The sequence below is a fragment of the Scophthalmus maximus genome, chromosome 21 (assembly GCF_022379125.1).
Source record: "Scophthalmus maximus strain ysfricsl-2021 chromosome 21, ASM2237912v1, whole genome shotgun sequence".
In the NCBI taxonomy this organism is placed as follows: Eukaryota; Metazoa; Chordata; class Actinopteri; order Pleuronectiformes; family Scophthalmidae; genus Scophthalmus; species Scophthalmus maximus.
The window spans coordinates 11,928,606-11,955,691 of NC_061535.1; the positions used below are offsets into that span (position 1 = coordinate 11,928,606).

Here is a 27,086-nt window from a genome sequence, read left to right on the forward strand (position 1 = left end):
TTAAAGTAACAGTAACGTGTTTAACTTTTAGACATAAAATACTAGACAAGATATAAATTCTTCCTGTCTCTCGCTCACTCGCAGAATCCAACCACTTACGCACAAGAATGAACAGGACCACTTTATGAAAACTCATTACACCTACATTTTTAATTATTTTTAGTGATCATAACTGCATATTTATCCATATAAAACCATGGGCACAGCTCAGGCTCCTTTTTACATTTTCATAACACAGTCACTCGTGTGCATGAGCGTCAGAACAGAAACATGCCGAGTAATGACAGGCTTTGATGGGGAAGGATCTTTTCTGCATATTCATGTACCAGTGAAGAAACCATTATTGCACTTTAGAACCAGTCCCCAGCTTTATAAGAGTTCATGTAAAATCAGTTATTATCATGGTAATTATCTCAAATTCAACAGATTTCACTCCCGACACCCAAGAAATACATTCAATTTTAACAGGATTTCACATCACTGGAATGGGACGACAATGAGATTATTAGAAGGTTTACTGATAAACAAAAAAAACAAATTGCTTTTATTGTTTGCCGTTTGATGACTATGGACCTCATGTCTTCGATTTTCAGGGAACATGATCAACCACCTGAACAAAAAGATTTAAGCTAGGACATGAAACTGGATGGAAAATAACAGTCGACTGAGAATTACCCCCCCTCCCCCCACCCCCACCACCTCTAGTGTGTTGTATAGTTTTGCCAAGTTCAAAAGCCCAAATTTGGTTTCCCCAACCGCAAACACTGCTCCTGAGGCGCCTCGTCAGTAGTCCGGCCTCGTGATGTCATGTGACTTTCGCATAATGCACACCAGGCCTATTACTTTTCAAGTAATAACTCAAATTAAAATTATGAACTCCCTTAATACCATCGCTTTCTACTTTTTTTTTCCAGGTCAACAGAACCGTGGGCATCTACACCTGCTGCGGGAGCGACATTCTACACGTCAGGATGCTCGTAACGTTTTAGGCACTCAGAAGGAATGTACATTAAAAAAAAAAAAGAGTGCTGCACTAGAGGCTGAGATTTACAAATTATAACTGAGGGACTGATCCCGTTGCCTCTGACAGCAGGACAGTGATATGTAGTGAGGATGGTCGTGCGGACACAGAGCTGTCCTTCCCCCAGACTGCACAGTTTACTCAAGAGGCCTCGCTGCCATGCTACAGTACAGTCAGCCCCTCAAAGCCTCAGTGAAGAGCTGCTTCTGGAAAATATAATTCTGTTCAGAAGCTAAGAGCTGCTGTGGTCGACTTCTTTTCTTTTTGGGCACTTTATCACGTGATCACTGCTTAATTAATATATCATCATGAGGTTAAAAAAACAGGAAAAAGATTTAATGATGAAGATGGTCTGATGACGAGGATCTACAGTAATGGTCCTTTTAGTTTGTACGTTTTAAAGCCAGTTTCTGGAGAGGTCAGACTTGTTTCCTGGTTATAATGATTCCCATGTCTACTGAATTCAGGAGAACCGTTTTCTTACTTCATCCAGACCAACACATTTTTGATTTAAAACTAAAATGATCACAGTACAAAAGCCTCTCAGCTCCGTATCAGCGATAAGCAAAGGTGAATGCTAAACGTTTACATTTTTTATTTTTCACCTTCATAGTTGGAAGGCGAGTCGAGACAAAGCGATGCAGATTAACTGCATCCTTGTTTCCAACCGAGTTTTTGCCGGTCCAATCTACAACGCAGACCCAGAGTTTTCAAACTAAAACATGGCGAGCAGCATTTCCAAATTTTCTGTTTTAGGCGTTCGAAAACTCCAGAGTCGTGTGGACGGCAGGCGTACACGTAGCAGCGGCGATGCGTTTTAAAACTAAAACGTAGTAGTGTGGATGCAGCCTTAACTGCAGCCCAAGCTTTTACGATCCATGATTGGATGTAGGTGTATGTGATTAGCTTTTTAACCACCATTTCTCCTCTGACAACCATGTTGTGATCCTATGATAATAGCTTGGTGCCTTGACAAGATAAATTAACTTGCGATTTCAAGATACCAATCCCTGTGAGATATGACAGATAAATGCAGAGATTAGTAAAACAGTACAGTACGATTCCATCTTCGCTCAATCATCCCGAGTGTTTGTTAAACACGACATTAGATGTTAAATATAATTTACAGGTGTTTCATAATCCCGCTGAACAAAGTCTTGATTAAACAAAGTGAGGCTTTAAATTAAAACGAAACAAAAAAACAAAACAGGGCAGAGAGTTACAAATGATTAAAAACAGTAGTTTCTACTTTTAGGTAGCTAGCCTTCTAGTTATTTTTTTAATCTTCTATCTTGCAAAGTGCAAAGAGTTGATGGACCAGTTTGTTTTATGAGCGCAGTGCTTCTGGCGCGACCGTTGGGCAGTTTTACGAGCCAAACTCCACCGTTTCATCTGTGATGGGTTTGAACTCGTAGTTTCCTCTCCCGTCCATGTGGAGGTAATACTGCATGTCGGAGATGAAACCATGGAAAGAGGAAATGTCGGTAAGTGAGAGAGGAGACGGCAGTCAAGTACAGAAGGATTAAAACATCCGTTAATGTCTACGAATCTTCAAAAGTATTTGGACAGCTGCATATTAGTTTTGTTCAGTTGAAAATAAAATAATGGAAACTTGATTTCAAAGAAAAACTGGTTTACTTCAATATAAAAGAAGGTGGTTGAGAGAAAAAGTAATTGGAAAAACACATGTAAAGTTGAACAAAATCATCCTATTTATAATTATTATACGAATAATGATAAAAAAAACAGAGGAACGTGGATGACATCGCGGTTCTTACCTCGTGGTGCTTCCAGAGTGACTTTCTGTGAGACACTGTGAACAAGCTGATGCCCACCTGTGAACCAGAGAGATTTTTAATTAACAGCTTTAAAATCAAACAGGAAAGTTTGACAGTAACAAACCGTTAAGAGTGAAAAGACTGGAGAGATTTTTCTTCTACTCGGGTCGAAGGGTTCTTGAAAACAGCCTTTTCTGTGTTTGTTTATGTTTTTGCTCATTTCCTGCATTCCCTCCATCTTGTACGTTATTTTGTACTTTGTACTGATTCCAACACAGTGTGAATCTGGTTTGGTTGTTTTTGATTCACAGTGTGAACTGTAGCCGACAGCTGCTTTAATCAAACAATAATACACACAGAGCCTCATGCTAGGGAGGTTAATGTCTGAAAATAGCAACAGCTAACAAGTAATAATTAAGTTGATCACGACGGTGTGTGTGTGTGTGTGTGTGTGTGTGTGTGTGTGAGAGAGAGTGAGTGAGTGAGTGAGTGAGTGAGTGAGTGAGTGAGTGAGTGAGTGAGTGAGTGAGTGAGTGAGTGAGTGAGTGAGTGAGTGAGTGAGTGAGTGAGTGATGCATAGCTGGGTCGTACCGTCCTGCAGTGGCTGTAGATGAAATCCTCCACATCCACGCTCACTGCGCTCGTGCACTCATCTAGGATGGCAAACTGGGGTTTATGGTAGAAGAGTCTGGCCATCTGAAACATTCATACACTCGTCATCATCTCCTCGAACCAGAAACATGAGCGAATACAATGTGGACACGTGCTTTTTATAAAGCCAAACCATAACAGTCGAGACCCAACCACCAACAAAATGGATGGATGGATGGTCTGTCTTGTGCTTTAGTAATCCTTACCGCCATCCTCTGCTTCTCTCCTCCACTGAGGACGTCCATCCAGTCCTGGACTGTGTCCCAGGTGCCCTCCCTGTCCAGGATGTGTCCCAGCTGGACATTGTCCAGGTACTCCTTCAAAACCTGGACACACACACAGATGAGGTCAGGAGACACACGCACAGCGATGAAGGTGAAAGTGTGTGTGTGTGTGTGTGTGTGTGTGTGTGTGGGGGGGGGGGGGGGGGGGGGGGGGTGTTTTGTCCACCTGGTCAGAGATGCCTTTCCTCCTCTGTTCTTCATTGGTGTCGGGGTAAATGACTTGGTCCCTCAGGGTGCCCAGGGTCATGTAGGGTCTCTGGACAAACACAACAGTCATTGAACTGAAACTCAAACTCCTGACTTAAGAATTTCTATGATTTTAACATCTAAGTTTTTGAGTAAATGAGATCCAGCATGGATCTGCCTCTAACAAATTTTGCTAAATGAGCCGAACCATAAACCAACTTTAACTCTGTTACTAAAAGCTAGGTGGAACAGAAAATATTTTACCTGTGGGACATAGAAGAGCTTCCCTCTCTCAGGTTTTGTCAGGTTTCCCCCAAACAAAGGCCACAGCTTAAAAACAACAACATCAACAAAACATGTAAAGAAGAACACAAGTGCAACCTTGATTTAACTGTATTTTCCAGTTAGTCAGCATCAACTAGACGGTTTCTCACCTCTCCGAGCACTCTGAACAGAGAGCTCTTTCCACAACCGTTTGGTCCACACACGAGGACATTGGTGCCCGACTTCACCTTCAGACGACAGAGAAACAACGACACAACGTTGCAAAGTGGAGATTTACCAAACAAATTTGTTTATTCCAGTCATTCATTCGGTCAATCCCAGTTATTTTTTTCTGGCCGTGACACGATAATGAAAGATGAGAGCTGTACCTCAAACGTGAGGTCTTTTATCAGGATGTCTCCGTTGGGTGTTGCTAGTGGGGTGTGGTCAAATCTGCAAAAACAAATAATTAATTTGAGGTCAAGAAAAGATCAGAAAAAAATTGCTGATATACTCAAGTGCCAAATAGCAGACTTACTTGATGATGTTATCTTTGTTGATAACCTGACCACTCCCTGGCACCAGTACCAATTTCTCTGTTGTGTCTGATTCTTAAGGAAAATGGAACAAACCAGAAATCTGTTGATATGACACAGAAACTAATATTTCGGAGATATTTCGTTGCGTTCAGGAACCGCGTGTACCTTTCTCGTGCTGCGAGACCATGGTGCGCTCGTATTTGCCAGCATTCAGCTCTTTAAGGACTTTCATGAGTTCTGTGATTCGAGTCGTGAATCTGTGGGAAAATACACAAAAGAATTGGGATTCATCGAAACATATTCTCGATCTACCACATTTGGAAGGGATGATATTATTTTATTCAACACAAAAACATAGGAGATCAGATTTACTGAAATTATTATGAATTTTTATATACATTACTCTTTTTAAGTACTATTACTATTTTTTGACACTCACCCCGAGAGGCGGGTCATATCGCGACCAGCCAGCACGATCCTGCCCAGGGCCTGGGACATTCTGAGGAGCATCCTCCCACTCTGGTAGTAGTTCTGCAGCCCACAAAGGTCCAGTCACATTCATTGAACATCACAATATGATTTTCTGTTCAGTATCTTCATGTAAAGATAGTTTACCAGATGTCCTGTGTCGGTGTGTGTGTGTGTGTGTGTTCTCTGACCTCCAGTAGCTCAGAGTGTGTGCTGTGCAGATGTTGGGGGTGGGACAGGTTTAGGAACGGGCGGCTGACCACCAGGTAGCCCACCACTGTGGCCAGGTCTGTGGACACATGAAGAACAGAGCATGACATCACTTAACATCTAAGGTTTTTAAAATATTTAGTAATATGTAAATGTTAATATGTTAATATGGCACAAATTCTACAGAATTCCTCATGCCATACACAGGGATGTAGAGCTTTATTCTCTTTCTATCAAGCTCATTTTATGTCAACATTTAAAGAAATCTATTCAATTAATTTTCTAAATCATGGGGTCTACTATTAAATTTCATGAAAATACCACATCTAATAGGGTTGTTTTGAAAAAAAATATTGAAGGAAAGGTTTTGTTTTTTTCTTATGTTTATTATTTATTGGTATATTGACCCTTTTTTGTTTTCTAGTTATTTTGTCCGGAGACTTTGAAATTTGCTAAACAGTATTTTTTTTCAAAGTGATTGTTTTTTAGGGGCACAACTTACACTGGTACATAAATGCAAATCAATACATTTCAGGTATATGACCTTAACATTTTCAGTTAAAGCAAGACTTCATGTGCTTACACTTGGCAATCATGCTGTCCACAAATCCCATGGAGAAGCGGAAGAAGATGAAGTTATGCAAGTGGTCCACCTGGAAGATGAAACAAACGTGTTCACATTCTGACGTTAGTAAAACACACAGTAGCGCGGACAAGCACGAAACATTGTTTACAATGTGTGTTGAGAGATTTTGGGGATCACAAACACTGCCAAACTGTTACCCACCAGTTTCTTGAACGTGGTATGGATGGTCTGTTTTTCCCTCCGGTTCCCATTGTAGAAGGCGATCTCCTCACTAATGAGACAAAAACAAATCGATGTAATGTCGTGATTGTAAGTCAACAGCTGTACGGTAACAGACTCGAAGCAGTTGCTGGTGTTCTTACCTGTTGGTGATGAGACGGGAGTTGACGTAACGGTACTCTCCCTCGTAGCGCTGCTCGGCGACCGTCATCTTGCCTATTGGCCTCCTCAGTCTAGTCAGGAACAGACCCGAGATCAGCAGGTAGGCCATCATGATGCCTGGGCCCTAGGTAGGGCGAACACGGTTACGTCACTTCCTGTTAGGCTTTCATACCTCACATTGGGACCAGTATATTTAACGTGGAAAACTTAACAATGTGTGGCTACTCTCACGTCAGTAAAATCCATTCAGAAAGAATGACGAACTTTGTCACACGGACATCCAAATTACTTTTTTTTGTATTTCCACGGACTGTTGCAACTGAATGTAATCTTCTTACCTGAGCGCCGATGGCACTTGTCAGCTTGAAGATGTACAGACCGATGTCCAACAGAGGCTGCAGATGGGCCAGACAGATTGGTAAATAATACCAATAGATAATAAATAATCCAATATAATCCAATAGAACAACTGTTCAAACTCAGTCTACTAAAGTTTCGGTACCTTGCTGAGGTTGGAATAAAGGTCCACCACACTGTTGCAGAACCTCTCCACGTCTTGCGTCAATAGCTGGTCGGCATTGGCTATCCTGTTGTCCAGGTTTCCCATTTTGTAGTAGGTGAAACCTCTGGGGAGTGAGAACATAATGTTAAGACTCAAAGAAGAGCCTGAGTTTCAGTTGTTTGAATAAGGTTTTCTTCTCTTAAAAAGGGTCAGACTACTTACTGCAGGTACTGGTCGTACAAGCTCTTTGTGAGCCTCTCACGAAATCTCAGCTTCAGCTCATTCAGGCCCAACTTTAGGAAGTTGTTCACCAAGGCAATCTGGAATGATCCAGTCACAAAACAAACATTAATACACACGTCACTACGAGCTCTTTGCTTCACTAAGAAAGCACGAGTTACAAGGTTTAGGCGCTACACCCATAATACTACGTTTTCATTTTAAATCAGCAATTTGAAAATTTGAAAACTAAAACCATCCCTGTCCCCGTTTTAGCTCTGCATCACTTAATATCTCTGTATTCGAAAATACTTATAACGTAAAAAAAAATTCTTAGACTGATGAGGCGGGACCGTTACTGAGAGTAAATGTTTTGCCTTCACCGCTGGTAGTCGAGTCATCATGACCGATAAGAACCAATCAGCAGGCGAATGTGGGCGACGGCGTCATCGTTCCTAAACGTCTCTGGGTTTTTTTTGCCAAGCCAGACTACAACGCATGCCCTGGCAGTATTCAAACTAAAAAACGGGGCAAACAGCGAATCCAAACTTCTCCATTTTCAGCGCTCAGCAGACTTAAACGTAGCAGCAGTGATGCGTTTTAAATTTAAAAAACATAGTAATGTGGATGTAGCCTTAGAATCCTTGTGCTAGATAGAACATGCACTAGCAGAATATTAAGTATGATTTAATAAGAGCCTGGCAAACTCAGAACATAGAGTGTCAGGCTGGAGGTAATTTAGGTTTTTCTTATTGCCAACAAACAAGACACAACAAACAAGAATGAATGTATCCAACTAAAAAGTACTGTGTGTGCATCCAAAGATGATTTATCTTAATTAAACTATACAGTATATAAATGTGAATACTAAGATTCACCACACACGCAGATTTGTTGACAATAACAAAAGTATAACAAGTTATATTTGCCTAACAGTGTTTGCTTAGAATAATGATCATGCGAATTGGTAGTATCTTTTAAGAGCATGAAATGATTTGATGAAAATAATTTATTATCACCAGGAAATTAGTATATATATATATATATATATATATATATATATATATATATATATATATATATATATATAATAGAAAAGAGAAATGTCAGTGTTTTTCATATCAGGTTTCCTCTGTACAGAAAATGATTCTACCCAAAACATAAACAGGAGTATGACCTCACATTGAACTACAAATGTTACAGAATAATATATAGGATAGTTGAGGGTGTGTCAGAAAAGAAAAAAGTTAACAAAAAAACAACAACACTTACAACTGGCATGAATTTCATAAAGCTGAACAAGAAGATCTTGAAATCTTTTGTGGAGCGACCGATAATTGCACTGCAAACCACAACATGCACAAAGATGAGCAAACATGGCCAAAGGAGGTCAAAGGGCAAATATATATTGAGGCTTTATGAATTTCATTTTTCCTTCAAGTGTGGAACCAATACAACTTAGCTGTACAGCTAAAAAACAAACAAAAAGTGAGTTAGTGGTTGTGAGCTTGTTTTTTTCCATCTCTACGATATGTCGGACAGTTACCCCTGGTATGACTGACATGTAGGAATAAAAGTGCTTCTTGAATAAAGTGATGTCTCTGCTTATTATACCGCTGTGAAGAATCAAAACAAAAGTCATCGACAGTTAATCAGCAATGCATGATGGGACAACACATCCACTTAACATTACAGTCTTATTCAAGGAGAATAGAACATTATGCATCTTACAAAGTCAAGAAAAGTGAACCAATAACAACTTAAGGGGTTGGGTTTCTGATTCATTTCACTCGGCATGGTAACAAAATTAACTGCAACTGTTTTTGTTTACATTTTATGAATTTAGCTTCTTCATATCGTGTTCACACAACTGGTAACTATAATCCAGATTTAGGGACATATTACCAGACGAGCAGGAAACTAGGGGAAACTAAAAGATCTCTAAACTCTTTTGGCTCGGGCAGGGGCGTTCCAAGGGACTTCGGGGGACCCAGTCAAAAAGGCCCTACATCCAACCGGGGGGGTCTTATTAGGGTTTTTTCAACCTGTACATAGCCAATCGTAGAATTTAAAGGGGGTTCTCACAAAATTGTTGTTGCTGTGGACCAATGTATTCAGCCGTTCTTGGGGGCCCCTTCTAAGGTGAGGGGCACCAGGCAATAGCCTGCTTTGCCAAGCCGGTTGCAACGCCCCTGGGCTCGGGTCTTCCCGATGTTATAAGGTTACATTTCTAGATGTAGCTTTTGGTATTTATTTATTATATAGTCATGAATGAGGGCATTGTTTTTTGTGTACTAATAACCACGTGATGTATATACTTCTATTGTCAGTCAGTTTTGGATTTATTCAAGGACTGAAATGGTTACCATGGTTTCTACACGCCAAGAAGATCGTTTTAAGGTCATAAATTAGAAAGCTTTTATTCCAAACTTTAACTCCACAGAATCTGACCTTTCGATCATGGTGCCGTTCTGGATCATCCACACGTCACAGTAGGTCCTGGCCACCAACATGGCAGCGATAAACACGAGGTACCCAGTCTGTGGCGAAGAGAAAAGTTAGGAGAGGAGGCCTGTAATCAAACATCATAAAGTCCTTTATCATCCTGCCCTCCACTCGGCTTCTATCTGCTGAGCTGAGCGGATAAGGCTGAATGAAGAGCCATGTGACTGTGACCTTGAGTTATGGAGCCAAGGTATCTGTGTCAAAGGGCGCCTCTCTCTCTCTGCTATTATGACATAATGAATAATGTTGTTCAGAGGGTTAAAAATCTAATGTTTTATTGGCATTTTCAATGTCACATTCATTCATTAATAAGTAAAACTATTGGCTATCGGTAAGAAAAAAAAAATCCTTAAACCATTATAATAATATGCTTTTTATTTTTATTTGTGGTGGTTTTACCCTCAAAATAATTCAATTTAATTACCTAATTAAAAAACATCTACTGAAATCTCCCCACTCCATCTAATTTCCCTGCACTGATTGGGTTTAACCGCTCTTTAACATATATCTGACGACTGCCAATACAGTAAAAAATTAACAACACGGTACAGAATATACTCAAGAATATTACAGTGTATCTGTAGTTCATTGTCGTACCTCCATGCAGAAGAATCGAGGGACCATGATCCGCAGAATCTGGAAGATTCGGATGAAGAAAACTCTGTCCACGGCTGCGCGATCTTTTTTGCCATCTTTCTGTACGATAAGAGACAAAACAAAAGGTTGAATTTTTTTATATAAAGTTTACAGAAACTTTGACGGGCCTTCAGACACTCAAAATGTGAAAATGAGACTTGCATACCTCAGAGTTCAGCACAGGGTCGGAGCCTCCTTTTCTACTGCAGAGAAAGAACAAATCAGACAGATTATAATGCTGAATTAAAAACATTAGACTGAGGGAGTTCATAAATGGCACAGCCAGATCTTGCATTACATCATTCAAGGAGTTTTGGGGGAGGATGCTGATACTGATATAAGGGAGTAAAGAATTTCGGTTACCAATATTTTTTTCCGTGATATCTTAACAAAAATGGATCTTATCTGAAAAATGACACACACACACACACACACACACACACACACACACACACACACACACACACACACACACACACACACACACACACACACACACACACACACACACACACACACACACACACACACACACACACACACACACACACACACACACACACACACACGATTCCCATGATAATGAATGGACAATCCAAACGGACTTTATCAGTTTCTGCTATGGCTGCAGAAACTATCTGACATAACTTCAGCCTCCATTCATGATCAGCTGTTCATCATCAAACAAAAAGACTCACTCAATTAAGAGTGCATATTTACTTTCATATGTCCCTGGGGTGAATTTAAATAGCCCAAACTGTTTTTTTCCCCGTCCATTTCTAGTTAAGTGATCATTATTCACCATGGGGCTACAACTGTTACCATTATTTGAACAGAAAACAGCAGCACCAGTTGATCAGTCGTGTCAGATGAATGTTTGCTTTATGTTACTGGAAACTTGTTTGGTAAAAAGTAGTTTGCAATCTCGCATTTTCCGCATCAACAATTTTTTACCCCGAAGGCAAAAACCACCTCAAACGAGCTCACGAAAGTCTTTCCGAATCCTGACGTTTCCATCAACTTCTAATGCAAATGCTTCAAAATGCACATGAAAATAGTTTGATACGATTAATCTGGAAACCTTTTTTCTTCCAGTGATTTCTGCCTGGTGGTTTGCCAGGATGCATTACTGGAAGGTGTGGCAAAATCACAGCAGATAACAGAACACCTGTGCAGCACGGGCCGCCACAGAGGAAATGAAGCCAGGGCCTCCAAAGACGAAGACGACCCCTCCCCCCCCCAGACTAGTTACTCAGCTACAACCTGCGTCGACCGTCATGCGTGACGGAGACTTGTGTTCTTTGGCAGGGCCACAATGTGCAGCATTGTACGCCTGGCATCTGAAAATGCCAACAAGCTCGTCCGCCCGAGCTTAACGCTTAAAAAAAAGGTATGAAACTGGTTGACTCAAGTCGTGCGTGCACAAAATTCACACCGTTACGCAAAAATTCGACTACAGAACGCGAGGGGGTCCGTTCCCCTCGTCTCTCTCCGAGGGCACCGATGGGATGGCAGTGTCTCCTCCTCCTCATTGTAGCGTTCGGCTCGGCTGCAACAATGGACTCCCTGTGGCATGTGGTCATTATTGTGATGCCAGGGGCTGCAGCTGACGAATACATATTAAAATCACAGTGGTTGACTACACAACATCAACATACCGTGCGAATGTAGGCTACTTATCCAGCTGCACCCCCACCACTAGTCAATACACAGTAGTGGAGTGTTAACACAGAAGTTGTTGCCGAAATATGTGGATGATGTCAATTTGCTGTCGTATCTTTTCTCAAATGACGGGTCCTGGCTGTGGCGATTTGCAGAAATGCACTTGCTTAAGATGCATTGAGTGAACACACGATCTAATGAGCGCAAATGCATTTGTTGCAGCAATGATGTGGACACAAAGAGTAGAGTAGATACACACTCAAGATAAAGAGGTTACAGGGTCAAGGATATCATCTGTTTATTGCATGATATTCTCTTCCCACTTTTTTTTTTTTTCTCTTTCTGAATCTTCTCATATCTTTGGCATTTACTCTGCAATGATCGTGTTATACACCGAATATCACTACAACCTGATTCACACACGGCGTGCAACACTTCCCCGAGGCCGAGTGTTTGTTGTTGGTGAGACATGAACACGTCAGTTAACCATTTTAAAAGAAAACAACAACAACAACAACAACAACAACAACAACAACGACGACGACGACGTGATCCATTCAGTCCAAAGACACTGAGACACAGGGGTTCGGACACCAGCTAGACTCGTTAGCTCGAGTTAGCTCGAGCTACACACGTCCACCATTAATGAGCTCACGTGCAGTGTTTCTTGTTCGAGGCTCTTTTGGTTTTGTCACATTGTACAAAGGTTTTTTTTTGTTTTGTTTAACTGGTCGAGAGGGAAATAAATGGGAGTGACAAGCAGGTCGCTGTCACCTGTTCAGACACGGAGGAGGAGGAGGGGGGGCGATGCTAACTAGCATGCCCCGACATCCCCCGTCACAAAGCCCCGACTTTCTGCGCTTTACCGAGGCGAACGCTCGCCGCCGCCGCCGCCGCCGCCGACTCACCCGTCCGCTCTGCCCGACCGCCGTCGCCGCCTCAGCAGGTACAGCAGCAGCAACACGCCGCCGGCCACCGACGAGTTCGTCGCGGTCACGTATTTACTGAACGCCGCCATGTTTGTGACACAGCGACCGGTTCACTGTCGGTCGGTCCGTCGCGTGTGGCGGCTCGCGCAGAGGGTTGCTGGTGCGCCCGGTGAATTCTGGGAGTTTTCGCGTGCAACTACAACTACTACTACTACTACTTCTTCTTCTTCTTCTTCTCCCCCCACCCCTCAAAACAGATCACACCCACCCACCCCTCCTAGTGGACAACACGCAGTACTCCCCAGCTCCATCAACAGCTCAGTTTTATATGATTGGAAATACACTGAGCTCAATTGATAAATTATACATACTGCATATTAAATCATAATAAAATAAAATACAATCTATAATTTATATCTTATATATGCAACCATATTTGACCCTTATATTTATTGTAAATTTATTGTAAATAGTGTAAATTATATTTTATCTCATTTTATTCTATTCTATATTCTACTTCTGTATATATGTTGACTGCTACATGCACCTTTATCACACCAAAGAAAATTCCTTGTATGTAGCCTGTTACCTTCCTGGCAATAAAACTGATTCTGATTCTCATATATTGAAATATACATAGTACAATTACGATACAAGAGTAATTATTGCACCTTTATTAATTTTCATTTACACAACCATAATAAAGACATTGATTGCAATTAGATAAAGTTTGCACAATGCCAAGGCATATTACTATATCGGACAAATCACATGAAACACAATATAAGAAAAAAGTGATAGCTTTAATGGTGCTGTGCTCATCCTTAGCATGGTATGAATTCACTGCATAAACTTCATATAATAAAAAACAGTAGGCCAAAAGGCATGTCTCTTGTTAATGCTGGGGTTCAAATATATAATAGTTATTTTATATGTTGCCCAGCTGCTGTAAAAGAAAAAAAAAATAATCTGTGTTGCTGAGAATGCAGTTTGGAGAAAAAATAAGTACTTTTTAACAGTATAGATTTGGCAGATGAGAGATCTGTGTGGACAGCTGTCTCGTGTTACCAGGCTCTGTCAGTGCCTTCTCTCTCTCTCTCCCTTCACGTGGGATGCAGCCTAAATAGAACAGGGCAGCGTGTCGGAGGCCAGCTGACCGAGCAGAGGCCTGCTGCTGCTGCTGCTGCTCAGTGACATGGAGAGACTGGAGCAAGCTCTTTTCCGCCTGCAACAAGGTAGGACCACTCTGGACTTTAACCTCGGCATGTTAATAATACTGTGCACAGTCAGTCAGAGTTCAACTATCAGCGCACAAACTACACCCTACTCACTGCTACACAGTCACCTACAATATTGTGCAGCAGAATAATTCAACACACACCACGACTCACAGGCTTAACCTTTAAAAAGTGTGGTCCAGCAGCCTTGTCAGCCCTGAAGGTTTTTACTTATTTCAATATGTCATGAACTCACTTTATTAAAACATAATTCATCACCGGAAATAGGGTTCTTTATTCCAGGAACATCCTGTTCCCACTCACACAGTTAAACTATATATTAATTATACATTTAGAGTAATTATACATTATACACCTGTCCCTCAGGTTGTGGCATGTTGACATACTATGTGTATAGTAAGATCGGCCCTGTGTCCTTCCCCCAGGGGTATTTTCAATCGCAATTTTGCTCAGTGAAATGTGGAATTAGAGAAGTGAATGGGTTGTCCCTTATTTCGTTGAATGACTGACTTCCTCCACTGTGATCAAGAACTAAGAACTTGCAAGGTCTCTCATGATTAACAGATTAATCCCAATCTCATTTGACGACACCGTTTGAATTAGAGTCTTTTCTAGTCAGCCCTCATGGGTTCTGCTATCCGCAGGCTTTGAGCTGCAGTTCCGTCTTGGCCCTACCCTCCAGGGTAAGGAAGTGCAGGTGTACACCAACTATCCTGCCAATAACGGCCACAAGTTCGATCGCCTGAGGTTCCATCCTTTGGCCTGGGTCTATCCAAACGGACAGGACGATGACTGTGATAAATACTGCAGACTGGACTTAGTGGTGGCTGGGTCTTACCAGTACTACTTCTCCTGTGGGTAAGTTGTTTCATCACCACGACTGTTTTAGTGGTTATTCACAATATTCACTGATTAGTGCAGCCTGGAAAGTTGTTTCTTGTTCTTGTTTTTGATAGTGGTGCAGAGAAAGTGAGCGGTGGTTACATTGTTGTGGATCCGGTGCTCAGGGTAGGCGCCAACAATGAAATCCTTCCACTGGACTGCATCAGCAGCCAAACATACTTTGCCACGTGCCTTGGCCCACTGGACAAATGGCTCGACCGGGTCAGGGTCGCAAAGGAGACTGGTAAGTGACAAATGACAAACCAAGAGAGCCATTTAATGAATATGGAATTAATACCATACAAGAACTGGTAGCTAACTCCTTTGAACTTTTACTTGAAGTCGTTCTCACTGTTGAGCACAGTCTGGCGCTTAAAATGGCTAGTTTCTTATCTTGAAAAAAGATTTCAGAGAGCTGAGGTTCAAGGTCAACTATCTAGCAGTCGACTCATAACATTTGGAGTCCCACAGGGGATTGTCCTGGGCTCTCTTTTGTTTTTATTATATGTAAAGGATTTCAGACCTCTTTGTGCTTAAAATGTGTTATTATATGCCTCATAAAAGGATGAGCGAAAAATGTATGTTGACCCTTGAGTATTGAATTCAGTAAAATTAAAAAGTGGCCACTTGACAATATGCTTTGGTCAAAAGGGAATTTATTTTAGTCTGATGAAAACCTGATATTGTGGGTATTGAAAGCCAGATGGGTGGCGTTGAAGGAATAGTACCCACTTAACTATTAGGTCTGGAAGGTGTCTACATCCTCCATTATTGGGTACGCAGGATGACTGATCACTCAGCATATAACACAGTAATAAATATGCAAAGTTGAAATTGCTGCTATACACAGATTCGCAGATCTCAACAATGGCGATGAGCTCTATTTCTTTGATGCTTTCACATTGCACTCGTCTCTGTTCTGTCCAGGCTACAACATGGTCCACTTTACCCCGCTGCAGAGGCCTGGAGCATCTGGTCACTCCATCCTCGACCAGCTGGAGCTGAACCCCGACTTCTCGCCTGACGGGACGCCCTGTACCTGGGGCGACATCGGCGATCTGGTGGAGACTCTGAGGAAAGACTGGAGCATGGTCTGCGTCACCGATGTGATCTATAACCATACAGGTGAAGTATGGACATACATCGAGCGTATATGCACATAAGAAATGCAAAAGACGACCAGAAAGACAAACTTGATCGAGATAATTGCTCATCCCGCCTCACCTCAGCTGGGGTCACCTGATATTACTGTCGGAGCCAATTGACCGGCCGCGAGACGAGTGGAAAAACGATCTCGTCTTATTTTTAACGAGAATAGTGACTGTGCGGACGGCGGTGGAAATACACCACAGCTGTTGTCCTCTCCCGCGGGCAGCTGTGGCGGTTGCATCACCTTCTCAGTTTTCCTCATTGACATTTAGTCTCTGTTCACACCACTGAAGGGCAAATATGTAGCCGGAGTGCCAGTGGCAACGGGGTGCACTTTGTCAGAACCTGACAACTACTGTAGACATCCCTCTCAGATCTTTACTTTCAAAGGCCAATACTCTTTAGCAAGCTGCATATATACATACACATATATATATATATATATATATATATATATATATATATATATATATATATATATATACATATATATATATATATATACTGTATATATTTGAGTTCATATGTTATTGTAAAGCTTTGCGAAAACTACCTTTCTACGCCACCTTGTGTCAGTAGCTCCACCAAGGAGGTTTCCCAAGCTGCTCAAGTGTCACCACGCAATCCGATTGTTTCACTTGCGTTGGTCTGATTGCCGTACTGATAATCCATCCGCTCTGTGTATTCTTCATGCCAAATAGTGTTTCACCACAGATCCCGGGCCTACCTCAGTGACATAATCCCGAGAAGATAAAACTGCACCTCTCTTCTTAGCTTAGGAGTTACCTTACCGTAACATGTCTGTTCAGCAGCTTTGTTAAAGCGTCCCGAAGAGGAAACCCTGTCGTAGGGGGAACTCAAGGAACCAAGAGAACTGGAGCAAAATACCAAAGGGATGTATTTTCTCTTCAGCGGTCGACAGCGAGTGGATTCGCCTCCATCCGGAATGTGGCTACAACCTGGTCAACGCTCCCTACCTGAAACCAGCGTGGCTCCTGGACAGAGCTCTGTGGCACCTCAGCTGCGAGGTGGCCGATGGGAAATATACTGACCGAGGGGTGCCGCCGCTCATTCACGATGAGCAGCACATGAATGTAAGACCTCATTATTCCGGGCCGAGTGACAAACTCGCGGACATTAAATCGTCTTATATATTTCATGTTATGAAATGAGAAAGGATTTCCTATTTTGCGTCGCCAGCTTGTCCTTAAAAAAAACTACACGATTTTGTTATCCCTTACGCTACTTATTAATGTGAAATAAGTAGCACATAACAGCTGAGCATTACTTCCCTTGCGGCGCATAGTCGTGTCTGGCAAACAAGCCAAAGAAAAACCAAAGTTCATATACTGCCAAAGTAAACAAGTGGCTGCGGATGAATCAGAACCTGATATTCAACTCTATCTGTCAGGCCGTCAGCGACACCTTTTTCCTCTGTTCATGAACACACTAGTCATAACAACATGATGATATGCCTACATAAGCTCATATCCTTTCCATCAGCCTAGTATTGAAGCCAAAACTGAACAAACTGGTGATAAGCAACGTTCACATTCTTTATTCGCCGTACACGTACGCGTCTGTGTTGTAAGATTTTGACGTGTTATTAATATTTTTTCGCGCGCGTGTGTGTCAGGCTCTGCGCTGCGTTCTGTGGCAGCAGGTGTTCTCCAGGCTCAGGCTGTGGGAGTTCCTGCAGGTCAGCGTGGACGCAGCGGTGGAGCAGTTCAGAGAGTTGCTGCAGGCTGGTGAGACAGGAGCACACATCGGCCTCACCCACAAACCCCCTCCACAATTAGTTTTAGATTCTGAACTTGAAAAAACGTGTGATAATCTCGTTCCGCTATTTAGGGGAAAAAAGTTGTCTGTTGTCTGTGAACCTTTGTCCATCCAGGCGGTGCAGGTGTCAGGTCCAGGTCCGGTCCAGAGTGCACGAAGCAGCTGAAGATGGTGCAAGACCCTGAGCACCGACGCTTTGGTAACACCGTGGACATGAACTCTGCCCTGGATGTATTCACACCACGCAGGTGACTCCTTTTTACGATCCTCGACGTACTGCACTTTACTCCCCGTGTGACAGGGCCAGAGGGTTTGGATGCTGGGCATCAATACCAATTATCAATGGTCCACTGTGTGTGGTATTCATTTGGTTGCAATTTGCAACCTCACCACTAGATGCCACCACTACATCCTTCACACTGAACCTCTATATTCCGGCACGAAATCCATTTACTGTTTCATGTTATCCTATCCCCGTTTCTCTTTACCGAGAGCACAATGTGATTGAATTCTCTCTCTCTCTCTTCCCCCTCCGACCGGTAACAGCATGAGTCCATCGGACATCCAGGACTGTTGCGACGGTTTCAGGAGGAGGCTGGGGGAGCTGAACTTGGAAAAGTACAACGAGACAAACGGCCACGCCGAGCAGGTGTGTGTGACGTGTGTGGAAATCATTTGAGATTTGGTCTGGATAAACAGAAATACTTCAAATTGTATTTATTCTACTGCTGTTTTATCTCCTCAGGCGACCAACTGCATTGTGGGGAGCGTCATTTATGAGCGTCTCGCTGATGAGGGGCCTAAACTGGGTCCAGTCACGAGGAGACAACCTCTTTGTCCCAGGTAGCCTCCCCGACACTTTATCTGATCCAGTTCTTAATTATACATTTTTTTTTTCTTGAGATAGTGGACCTGATATTGTCTGTAAAATAAAATTGGACAAGCAAAGAAGGAAAACGTGGGGAAAGGTGTTCAGAATACAAACATGGGCGTTGACTCCAGGTGTGTCACACCTGCAGTCTATCTTGTGGCCAGCAGGGGAGCGACACCACTGGTTGCAAAATGCCATCTGATTGTATAAACGTCATTCAGAAATCATCTTACCTCGCACTTTCAATTCAACCTGATAAAGACGGTTATGCTTTAGGGCTATATGATATATAATAGATCCGTCACTGTCCCTCCTTCAGGTATTTCACCTTTCCATTTGAAGAAATGACATTCGATGAAGAAGTGCAGCTGATGGAGCAGAGGGAGAAGGCGTGTCGCCTCATGGCCCATGATGGCTCTGTGAAAGGAAATGATCCGCCAAAGAACTTTGCTGAACCAGGTTAAACAACAAACAACGAATCACCCTACTTCTTCTCACTCCACAGGGTACCTTCAATTGACTAAAGTCTTTCACAATGACGCGAGCGATGCCAGTGCTGTCATGACTTGTCCGCAGGCTCAGAAGTCTACTTGCGGAGGGAACTGGTCTGTCGGGGCGACGCCGTCAAGCTCCGCTACGGAGAGAAGCCAGAGGACTGTCCTCACCTGTGGAGTCGTATGAAGGCGTACACAGAGGTCACTGCCAAAGTCTTCTCCGGTGTGCGCCTGGTCGACTGCCCCTCCACCCCTCTGCACGTGGCTGAGGTATTCTCCATCTATACGCACTACACTTAAATCATGTCCGGTGCATAGACTCCAGGCCAACTGCTGTGTACCTTGTGTGTTGGTCCCCGTAGGCGATGCTTGCAGCAGCCAGAGTCATCAGGCCTAACCTCTATGTGATCGCTGAGCTCTGTACCGGCAGTCGGCTTATTGAGAATGTCTTTGTAAACCGCCTGGGAGTCACCAGTTTGATGCGAGGTACTGACCCCGACCCCGACCCCGACCTTGACCCCGTCCTCCACCCTGCTCACTGCTCTGCTGGATTGTACTAGATTGTACTGGATTGTACTGGATTGAAAATGTATTGTTTGGACTGGGACTGACACTAAATCTCTTCTATCTGTTGACTGTCTCCTTTGGCTTTTTAATGTAACTACAGTCTCACATCTACATGAATGTTCCTGTTGTTTAAATTGTATCCCTGGTTATCCTATTGTTTTCCACCTGACTCCCAATCCTTCCTCTCTTTTTTCTGTCCATCTATCCATCGTCTGCATAATTACTCACATTATTACCTGTGTATCTCTTTACTTCCTCCTTGTCTTTACTCTCTGCCTACATTGGCATGGTGTGTGTGTGTGTGTGTGTGTGTGTGAGGGGTGTGACACTACAGGCTGTGCAGCATATGTATGATCAGGCTCGTCCGCTGAGACCAGACCAAATATCGCAAAAAACAAAACAAAACCCACCAGACACTGTATAGATTTCAAAAGCAAAAAGTACTGACCCCCGTCCCTCTTTTTTTTCGCCCCCCCCCCCCCCCCCCCTGGCAGATGCTACAGACAGACAAGAGGGGGCGGGGCCCTGGCAGTCTTGGTTCGGCGGGGAGCCTGTGGGGGCCTTCGTCCAGCCCAGCCTCCGGCCTCTGGTCCCAGATGTGGCTCACACCATGTTCATGGACGTCAGCCCCAACAATCACAGTCATATCCAGGTCTTTTTTTTGGTTTTGTTTGGGTTGCTATGCAGGTATTTCAACAATAAATAAATACAACGAACACACAAATAGTACTTTTGCCTGTTGTGTGTTTTTTTTTTCTCCCCCAGAAGTGTTCGGTTTACGACTTCCTGCCCAACTCTGCCCTGGTTTCCATGGCGTGTTGTGCCACGGGCAGCACCAGAGGGTATGATGAGCTGCTCCCTCATCAGGTGAGGTCAAACGCGCGTATAATCCCGCAGTATACCACCGCTAAGGGTCAGGTAAATATGCTGATTGGATTTTTATTAGGGCAATAGAAATGGGAGATTTGAGCCTATGGGTGGCAGCAGAGGGAAGGTCAATATCATTTATTATGATATATTTTCAGATCTCAGAGGATCACCAGTACGCGTGCTGGAACGCAGGCGGTCAGGTCAACCTGCAGACCGGCATCCTGGCCGGCAAGTTGGCCCTGAACAGGCTTCACCAGCAGTTGGCCGCTGAGGGCTTCACTCAGGTCAGTCCTGTCACACACACACACACACACTGCTTGACACCCAGGGCTCTGTGGCGCCTGATATTCCTTATTTGGGACCTTATATTGCATCATAGTAGTCCCTGATTTCTTTCAAATCTTTCTCCCGCCCGTTTTCTGGTTGGACGTGCAGGTGTACGTGGAGCAGCTGGCTGAGGGTGTGATCGCCGTGACCAGACACTGTCCCAGCAGCCACCAGTCTGTGGTAGCCGTGCTGCGAAGGCCGCGCGAGGATCCAGAGAGACGCCACAACGCAGGCGACGTTCCGCCGGTGTTCATACCAGGTGACCGTCCTCCTCGGCCCAAACGTTGCGCTTTGATCTCGACACACGCGTGTCTGTGTGACGGGCTCTAATATGAATCTGGACTCGTTGTGTGTCTGTTATCTTCACAGGTCAGGTTACCGAGGTGGTGTTGGAGGCCCTGACCGTTGTGAGCGACACCGACACAAAAGATGCCAACGACGTCAATGGGCGGCCCGCGTGCACTGTGGAGATCAAGGAACACTTTCAGGTTTTGTGGCTGCAGCCAATCTTCAGTAGCGTGGGCCGTTAGTGAATCACGTGCAAAACTCTGAGACTTTCAAAATTCTTCCAGCTGACGGACAGCAAAGTGGTGAAAACGGCCGACATGGTGTCAAAAGACAACGGTGTCGCCCAGGAGATAGTGCTGGAGAAGTTCCCACCGGGCTGCGTCATCGTCTTTAGGTGGGTGAGTGAAGGAGCGGCGGGTCGTCGTGATAATTTGACAGAATCGCACCATTAGTTTAAAGTACAGTTCACGTGGTCTGATTTGAATCCTCTGCAGGGTTTCTCTGGAGCCCAGGTCCCAGGAGCAGCTGGGGAATCTGAGGCATCACCTGATCCAGTTCAGTCCCCAGTACCAGAGCGGGAGCGTGGCTGAACGCAGCCCTCCGCCTGTTCTCGCCAAACCGCTGATGAAGTGCGTATGTCAGAATTCAAAATAACGATAGCAATGACATGTCACATCAGACGTCGTGGCTGCAAAATGATTATAATTGGTGCAATAATCTACAGTACAGGAGCTCATTCCGTCGCGAGTCTTTGCGTGTTTCGTGGGCCGAAGATGTATTTCCCCTAGTCGCACATTCTGTCACACTAATCTACCATCTTGAATACTGACATGCTCCTTCGTCCTCAGCATCATGTCCCGGCTGAGCCTGTCTGACATGAACACGCTGCTGTACCGCTGCGATGCTGAGGAGAGAGAGGACGGGGGAGGTTGCTACAACGTTCCCTCTGGGTTGCCTCTCAACTACGGAGGCCTGCAAGGTACTTGGAGCGCAGAATGTCAACTTTAGGATTGATTTGGAGAGTTTGCGCAGCACCAACGCTCATTAAGAGTTCATTGGTCTCAGGGCTGATTTCCGTGATGGCGGAGATCCGTCCGAAGAACGATCTCGGACATCCGCTCTGTGACAACCTGAGACAGGGAGACTGGATGATGGAGTACGTTTCTGATAGACTTCTAGCCAAGGGTGGAGCTGTGGGAGAGGTGAGCTCCAGTCAGGTGAGCTGCTGAGGCCTTGCGGCAGACAAACGGCGTGATGTCGACCGACGTTGATCTGTGACCCACAGGTGGGCTCCTGGGTCCAGGCCATGTTCGGCCACCTGAGGCACGTCCCCCGCTACCTTGTGCCGTGCTACTTTGACGCCATCGTCCAGGGCGTCTACGCCGCGGCTCTGGCGGCTGTTTTCAAACGGATGTCAAGGTGCTCCCCTCTCTCTTTGCATTACGACATCTATTTGAATCGACACCGGAATTATTAAGTGACGGCCGTGTGTCCACGTCTGTCCCGTTTTTTCCAGCTTTGTGCTGAACGGTTCCAGCCTGGTGAAACAGCTGGCACTGACCTCGGTGCAGATGTGCGGGTCGAATCGCAGTTGGCCCGACCCCTCTCCTCGCCTCAAAGACGCCACGACGCGGGACGAGCAGCACTGTGTGTCGATGGCAGCAGGTCGGGTGTTTTCTCTCGTTCTCTTTTCGCTAGAAAAAAAAAAAGTGAAATAAGGTCGGTGAATCACGAATTTCACGATGAGGTTTGTTTCCTACACGTCAGGCCTTCCTCACTTCTGCGCCGGCGTATTCCGCTGTTGGGGTCGCGACACCCTCATTTCCCTGAGAGGCCTGCTCTTACTCACCGGCAGACACGCGGAGGCTCGGTGAGTCTGCAGCACACAACTCCACAGGACGGGAACATCTTGGCTACGCCCACACAAATAGGATTCAGTGTTAAAAAAGGCATCACTTTCTTTTTGAGACCCCCCAAAACTGAGACTATTGGAAACGGTAAGGCAGACATTCACGCTCGCTTCCTGATTGACCTCATAGGTCATGATGTATCCTTCCCTGATTGGTTGAGCCGTTCAGACGTGGCCCTTTTCCTGAAAAAACAAATGGCATCAGCATTCAGGCCATTAGGCATGGACCTTGCTAAATACTGATAGGTAAATAAAAAAGGCTCGTCTGTTAAACCACAGGAACATCATCCTGGCATTTGCGGGAACGCTGCGTCATGGCCTGATCCCCAACCTGCTGGGCGAGGGCGGCGGCGGCGGCGGCGGCGCTCGCTACAGCAGCAGGGACGCTGTGTGGTGGTGGCTGCAGTGTGTCCAGGAGTACTGCACGCTGGTGCCCGGCGGCGTCTCCATCCTCGGCTGTCCCGTCTCCAGGATGCACCCCGACGACGAGCCCGGGCCTCGGCCTGCTGGAGCTTGGGTAGGACTGTGTGCCGTGTTCCCATTGGTTCCCTCCTGCACGTTGACCTATTTAAACGGCAGCGTCTTTCTTTTATGGAGCATTTGAATAGTGTGTGTTTTTTTCCTTCAGGATCAGCCGCTGTGTGATGTGATCCAGGAGGCCATGCAGAGGCACATGCAGGGTATCCAGTTCAGAGAGGCCGACGCTGGGCCTCAAGTGGATCGCAACATGACCGAGGAAGGTAATTCCGAACGCTCGTGGGCTGATCAGCACTGAAAAATGTCAAAGTAAAAGGCCGCCAGCAGACAGTTTGCTGCTGACTCTGTGACAGTGTTAACAGCAGCCCTCTCCCGCTCTCACTAGGATTCAACGTGGAGGCCGGCGTCGACCAGGCCACCGGCTTCGTCTACGGAGGAAACCGCTTCAACTGTGGAACCTGGATGGACAAGTTGGGCGAGAGTGACAAGGCGCACAACAAGGGAGTCCCGGCGACACCCAGGTACATTTCCTACGACTTCCCGGCTTTTTTTTTGGTCCAGCAAATATCCGTTACTGACAGTTTAATTCTGTGTAAACTTATTATAAGACCTTCATAGCGTGGGCTTCGGTTACTCAGCATCAGTATTCATTTTATGTTACTGATAAATTGGCTTTTTATTGTCTGTGAGGATTGTCCGCACAAATTTGTTTGTGTAACATCCCCGACTATCAGGTTGCATTCCTGTAACCCTAGACAATAGTAGAAAACTGAAAAGCTCTCCTCCCTAGAAAGAATAAAAAATATCCACTTATTTTGTTCCGCATGTCGTTCAACTCCAACATGTCTTGAAATTAAGAAACTTTTCCCAATCTCATTTTTGAAAAAATACTGACCATAGTACACTATATGATAATATTTGCTTATATTTGTCTAGGGACGGCTCTGCAGTGGAGATAGTGGGTTTATGTAAGTCCGCTGTGCGCTGGCTTGTGGAGCTCCACAACAATGGCCACTTCCCCTATGAAGCGGTCAACATACACAGAGAAGGTACGGTCACTCATATACACCCCGTAACAGTGCAGAGAACAGACTGGCCAAAATTCAAATGACGTGTGCTGTAGATGAACATTTACAGTCGTATCAATGACCACCTTCAAACCGTCAACGTTCTCATCCCAAACGCTTGATTCCAGGACAGACATGCTCCGTGTCATATGCGGAGTGGGATCGCAAGATCCAGGAAAACTTTGAGAAGAGGTTCTACATCTCCCACGACCCCCGGGACCCCGGGGAGACCCAGCCGGAGCTGGTCCACAAAAGAGGCATCTACAGGGACACCTGCGGCGCGTCCAGCCCCTGGTGTGACTACCAGCTCCGGCCTAACTTCCCCATTGCCATGACGGTGGTGAGTAGAATTCTAACTAAATCTGAATGAGTTATTTAATATGTGATCGCTATTAAGCAATATTGGAAATATTTGAGTTGCAGATTTCCTGCTACTTGAATATTTTCAATACACATTCGAGTCCAAATGTAGTTTCACGTGCAAGAGCCAAACCAAAAGAAGAATACGTTTTGGTTCAAACTCAAGTTGTTTGGTGTAAGTTAAGTTTGTGCAATGTTTGATTATGAATATTATGTTTGTGTGTGTGTGTGTGTGTGTGTGTGTGTGTCTGATGCGCAGGCTCCTGAGCTGTTCACTGTGGAGAAAGCCTGGGAGGCTCTGGGTGTGGCCGAGGGGAAGCTGCTGGGACCCCTGGGAATGAAGACGTTGGACCCCGAGTAAGTCGCCTGCTTGATGATTCACCGTACGTGGCTGCAGAGGGCGCTGCTGCTCAGTCAAAGTTCCATTGTGTTGCTTTAACAGAAGCGTTTCAAAAATGAAAATATGAGCGGATAACTGGTTGGTTCCTACAGGATGTTTCCGGTTCATTTGAACATGTTGAGCTATTTCCAGACACCTTCCACCAAGGCCGTCATCAGAGAACACGATCTAACACAGATGTCTTTGTGTCTCCCCCCCCCCCCCCCCCCCGCAGTGACATGGTGTATTGTGGCGTCTACGACGACAACATGGACAATGAGAACTTCAGCCAAGCGAAGGGATTCAACTATCATCAGGGCCCGGTGAGCAGACGACGGGTGTTCTCCCCGCGACAGCAGTTCCTCTGACTGGCAGGTGTCTGTGACGCCCCTTTTCCTCTTCTCTTTCAGGAATGGTTGTGGCCCGTCGGCTACTTCCTGCGCGCCAAACTTTACTTTGCGAAGAAAATGGGAAAGGCGACGCACGAAAAGACTGTCAGCCTGGTGAAAAACACTGTGTCTCGTCACGCCGTCCACTTGGAGAGGTCTGACTTTAACATGCTTTTATGCTGTTACCGGTCTTCCGGCCGAGGCGCCAGACCCCTCAGCCTGTGTCATTCGGTGTTTTCTAAAGGGCCACTGTCGTCTCCAATGTCTTCCTGTAGGTCACCTTGGAAGGGTCTCCCCGGGCTGACCAACGAGAACGGCCGGCACTGTCCCTTCAGCTGCGAGAGCCAAGCCTCCGCCAACGCCGCCATCCTGGAGGTCCTGTACGACCTTTGACGGCTGCGTCCCAAGCGACACCTTTAGCAATGACCCACCCCCCAACCTGCCGCACAAACACATAACCTAAAGAAGAGCGCACTGTCAATGCATGAAGAACCGCTAACAAAGAAATTCATATGAATTTGTGAATAAAACAGAATTTTTGTTTCTAATCATTGCTTTTTCTGGAAGCGAATTCTTGAACACGTTGGCTGTGTTCAGTGCTGTCATTCAGAAGGTTGGCAAAAAGACATATTCTCCATATAATGGTAATGGAAATTGGAGAAATTGGGTGTTCCTGTGTGCGGATACCGTCGGCCTCTGAAGACCGTCGCAGCTATTTCTTTTCACTCCGTTTCAAAACCCACGGCTTCTATGAGCTTTGTCCTCCGTCGGTGGGAACAGAAACAAAACTCTCATTGTTCCCTTTCAGGGAGAATCATCGGGAAATCTACCCCCCCCCCCCCCCCCCCCTCCCCGCTGTATGAATTCTGCCATGTCATGGTGTTGACACCATTCTCCTGGTTCTCCCCACCTGGCTTCTCCTCGGCTGTATGCTGTCCTGACCGGCAACACCTGCACACCGAACAAAGCTCTCTTTACTTATAGGCTGCATATTTTTCATAATTTTTTTTTTTAATAATTTAGGTTGTCATGTAACTGCTTGGTCACAAGCAGCATCTATGACTCTCCAGCCTCTTATGATGGTCGTTATAAAGTGTGCAGTAAGATCTTACCCCTGCCATATTCTGAACCTAATTATTAATTAACTGAATTAAATATGTAATTACATTTTTTAAGGGCCCCCCCCCACCCCCGCCATGATTTTGCATGTCTTGTTGGT

The 27,086-nt window shown here is 44.9% G+C and overlaps 2 protein-coding genes across 6 annotated transcripts; one reads left to right on the forward strand and one right to left on the reverse strand.

Annotated features, from left to right (window-relative positions):
* Positions 1-125: 125 nt before the first annotated feature.
* On the reverse strand, positions 126-13,024 carry abcd3a (ATP-binding cassette, sub-family D (ALD), member 3a). Of its 4 annotated transcripts, none has more exons than XM_035619053.2 (23): positions 12,801-13,024; positions 10,397-10,430; positions 10,192-10,290; positions 9,541-9,629; positions 8,362-8,431; positions 7,093-7,190; positions 6,871-6,994; positions 6,707-6,763; positions 6,350-6,492; positions 6,189-6,258; positions 5,985-6,054; positions 5,383-5,480; positions 5,163-5,254; positions 4,889-4,980; positions 4,723-4,789; positions 4,574-4,637; positions 4,355-4,432; positions 4,185-4,250; positions 3,901-3,990; positions 3,657-3,776; positions 3,391-3,495; positions 2,800-2,856; positions 126-2,465 (listed from the first exon to the last, which is right to left on the reverse strand). In XM_035619053.2, the coding sequence occupies exons 1-23, from the start codon at positions 12,908-12,910 to the stop codon at positions 2,388-2,390; spliced, it is 1,971 nt and encodes a 656-aa protein (XP_035474946.1). In that variant the 5' UTR covers positions 12,911-13,024; the 3' UTR covers positions 126-2,387. The 4 variants fall into 4 exon arrangements, with proteins under 4 accessions (XP_035474946.1, XP_035474944.1, XP_035474945.1 ...); XM_035619051.2 differs by having other exon boundaries at positions 4,723-4,795; positions 12,801-13,023; XM_035619052.2 differs by having other exon boundaries at positions 10,397-10,433; positions 12,801-13,023.
* An 892-nt stretch (positions 13,025-13,916) lies between these two features.
* LOC118291105 (glycogen debranching enzyme-like) lies at positions 13,917-26,415 on the forward strand. 2 transcript variants are annotated; one of them, XM_035619046.2, is made up of 33 exons: positions 13,917-14,056; positions 14,704-14,917; positions 15,016-15,185; positions 15,869-16,066; positions 17,003-17,184; positions 17,727-17,838; positions 17,985-18,117; positions 18,416-18,518; positions 18,615-18,712; positions 19,060-19,199; positions 19,317-19,504; positions 19,597-19,720; positions 20,296-20,453; positions 20,567-20,668; positions 20,827-20,955; positions 21,107-21,257; positions 21,368-21,486; positions 21,571-21,680; positions 21,781-21,915; positions 22,135-22,265; positions 22,352-22,488; positions 22,572-22,705; positions 22,803-22,951; positions 23,054-23,156; positions 23,475-23,712; positions 23,824-23,935; positions 24,058-24,193; positions 24,609-24,721; positions 24,868-25,079; positions 25,359-25,456; positions 25,714-25,801; positions 25,889-26,022; positions 26,143-26,415. In XM_035619046.2, the coding sequence occupies exons 1-33, from the start codon at positions 14,017-14,019 to the stop codon at positions 26,258-26,260; spliced, it is 4,509 nt and encodes a 1,502-aa protein (XP_035474939.2). In that variant the 5' UTR covers positions 13,917-14,016; the 3' UTR covers positions 26,261-26,415. The 2 variants fall into 2 exon arrangements, with proteins under 2 accessions (XP_035474939.2, XP_035474942.2); XM_035619049.2 differs by having other exon boundaries at positions 20,570-20,668.
* Positions 26,416-27,086: the final 671 nt, after the last annotated feature.

Coding starts and splice junctions, on each gene's coding strand:
- LOC118291105 (XM_035619046.2), top strand. CDS start 14,017: ATGGAGAGACTGGAGCAAGCTCTTTTCCGCCTGCAACAAG. Junction 14,918..15,015: donor CAGTACTACTTCTCCTGTGG/GTAAGTTGTTTC, acceptor TGTTTTTGATAG/TGGTGCAGAGAAAGTGAGCG. Junction 21,487..21,570: donor AGATCAAGGAACACTTTCAG/GTTTTGTGGCTG, acceptor AAATTCTTCCAG/CTGACGGACAGCAAAGTGGT.
- abcd3a (XM_035619050.2), bottom strand. CDS start 12,910: ATGGCGGCGTTCAGTAAATACGTGACCGCGACGAACTCGTCGGTGGCC. Junction 9,630..10,191: donor CTCGATTCTTCTGCATGGAG/GTACGACAATGA, acceptor TCTTCGCCACAG/ACTGGGTACCTCGTGTTTAT. Junction 6,055..6,188: donor ATACCACGTTCAAGAAACTG/GTGGGTAACAGT, acceptor TTCATCTTCCAG/GTGGACCACTTGCATAACTT.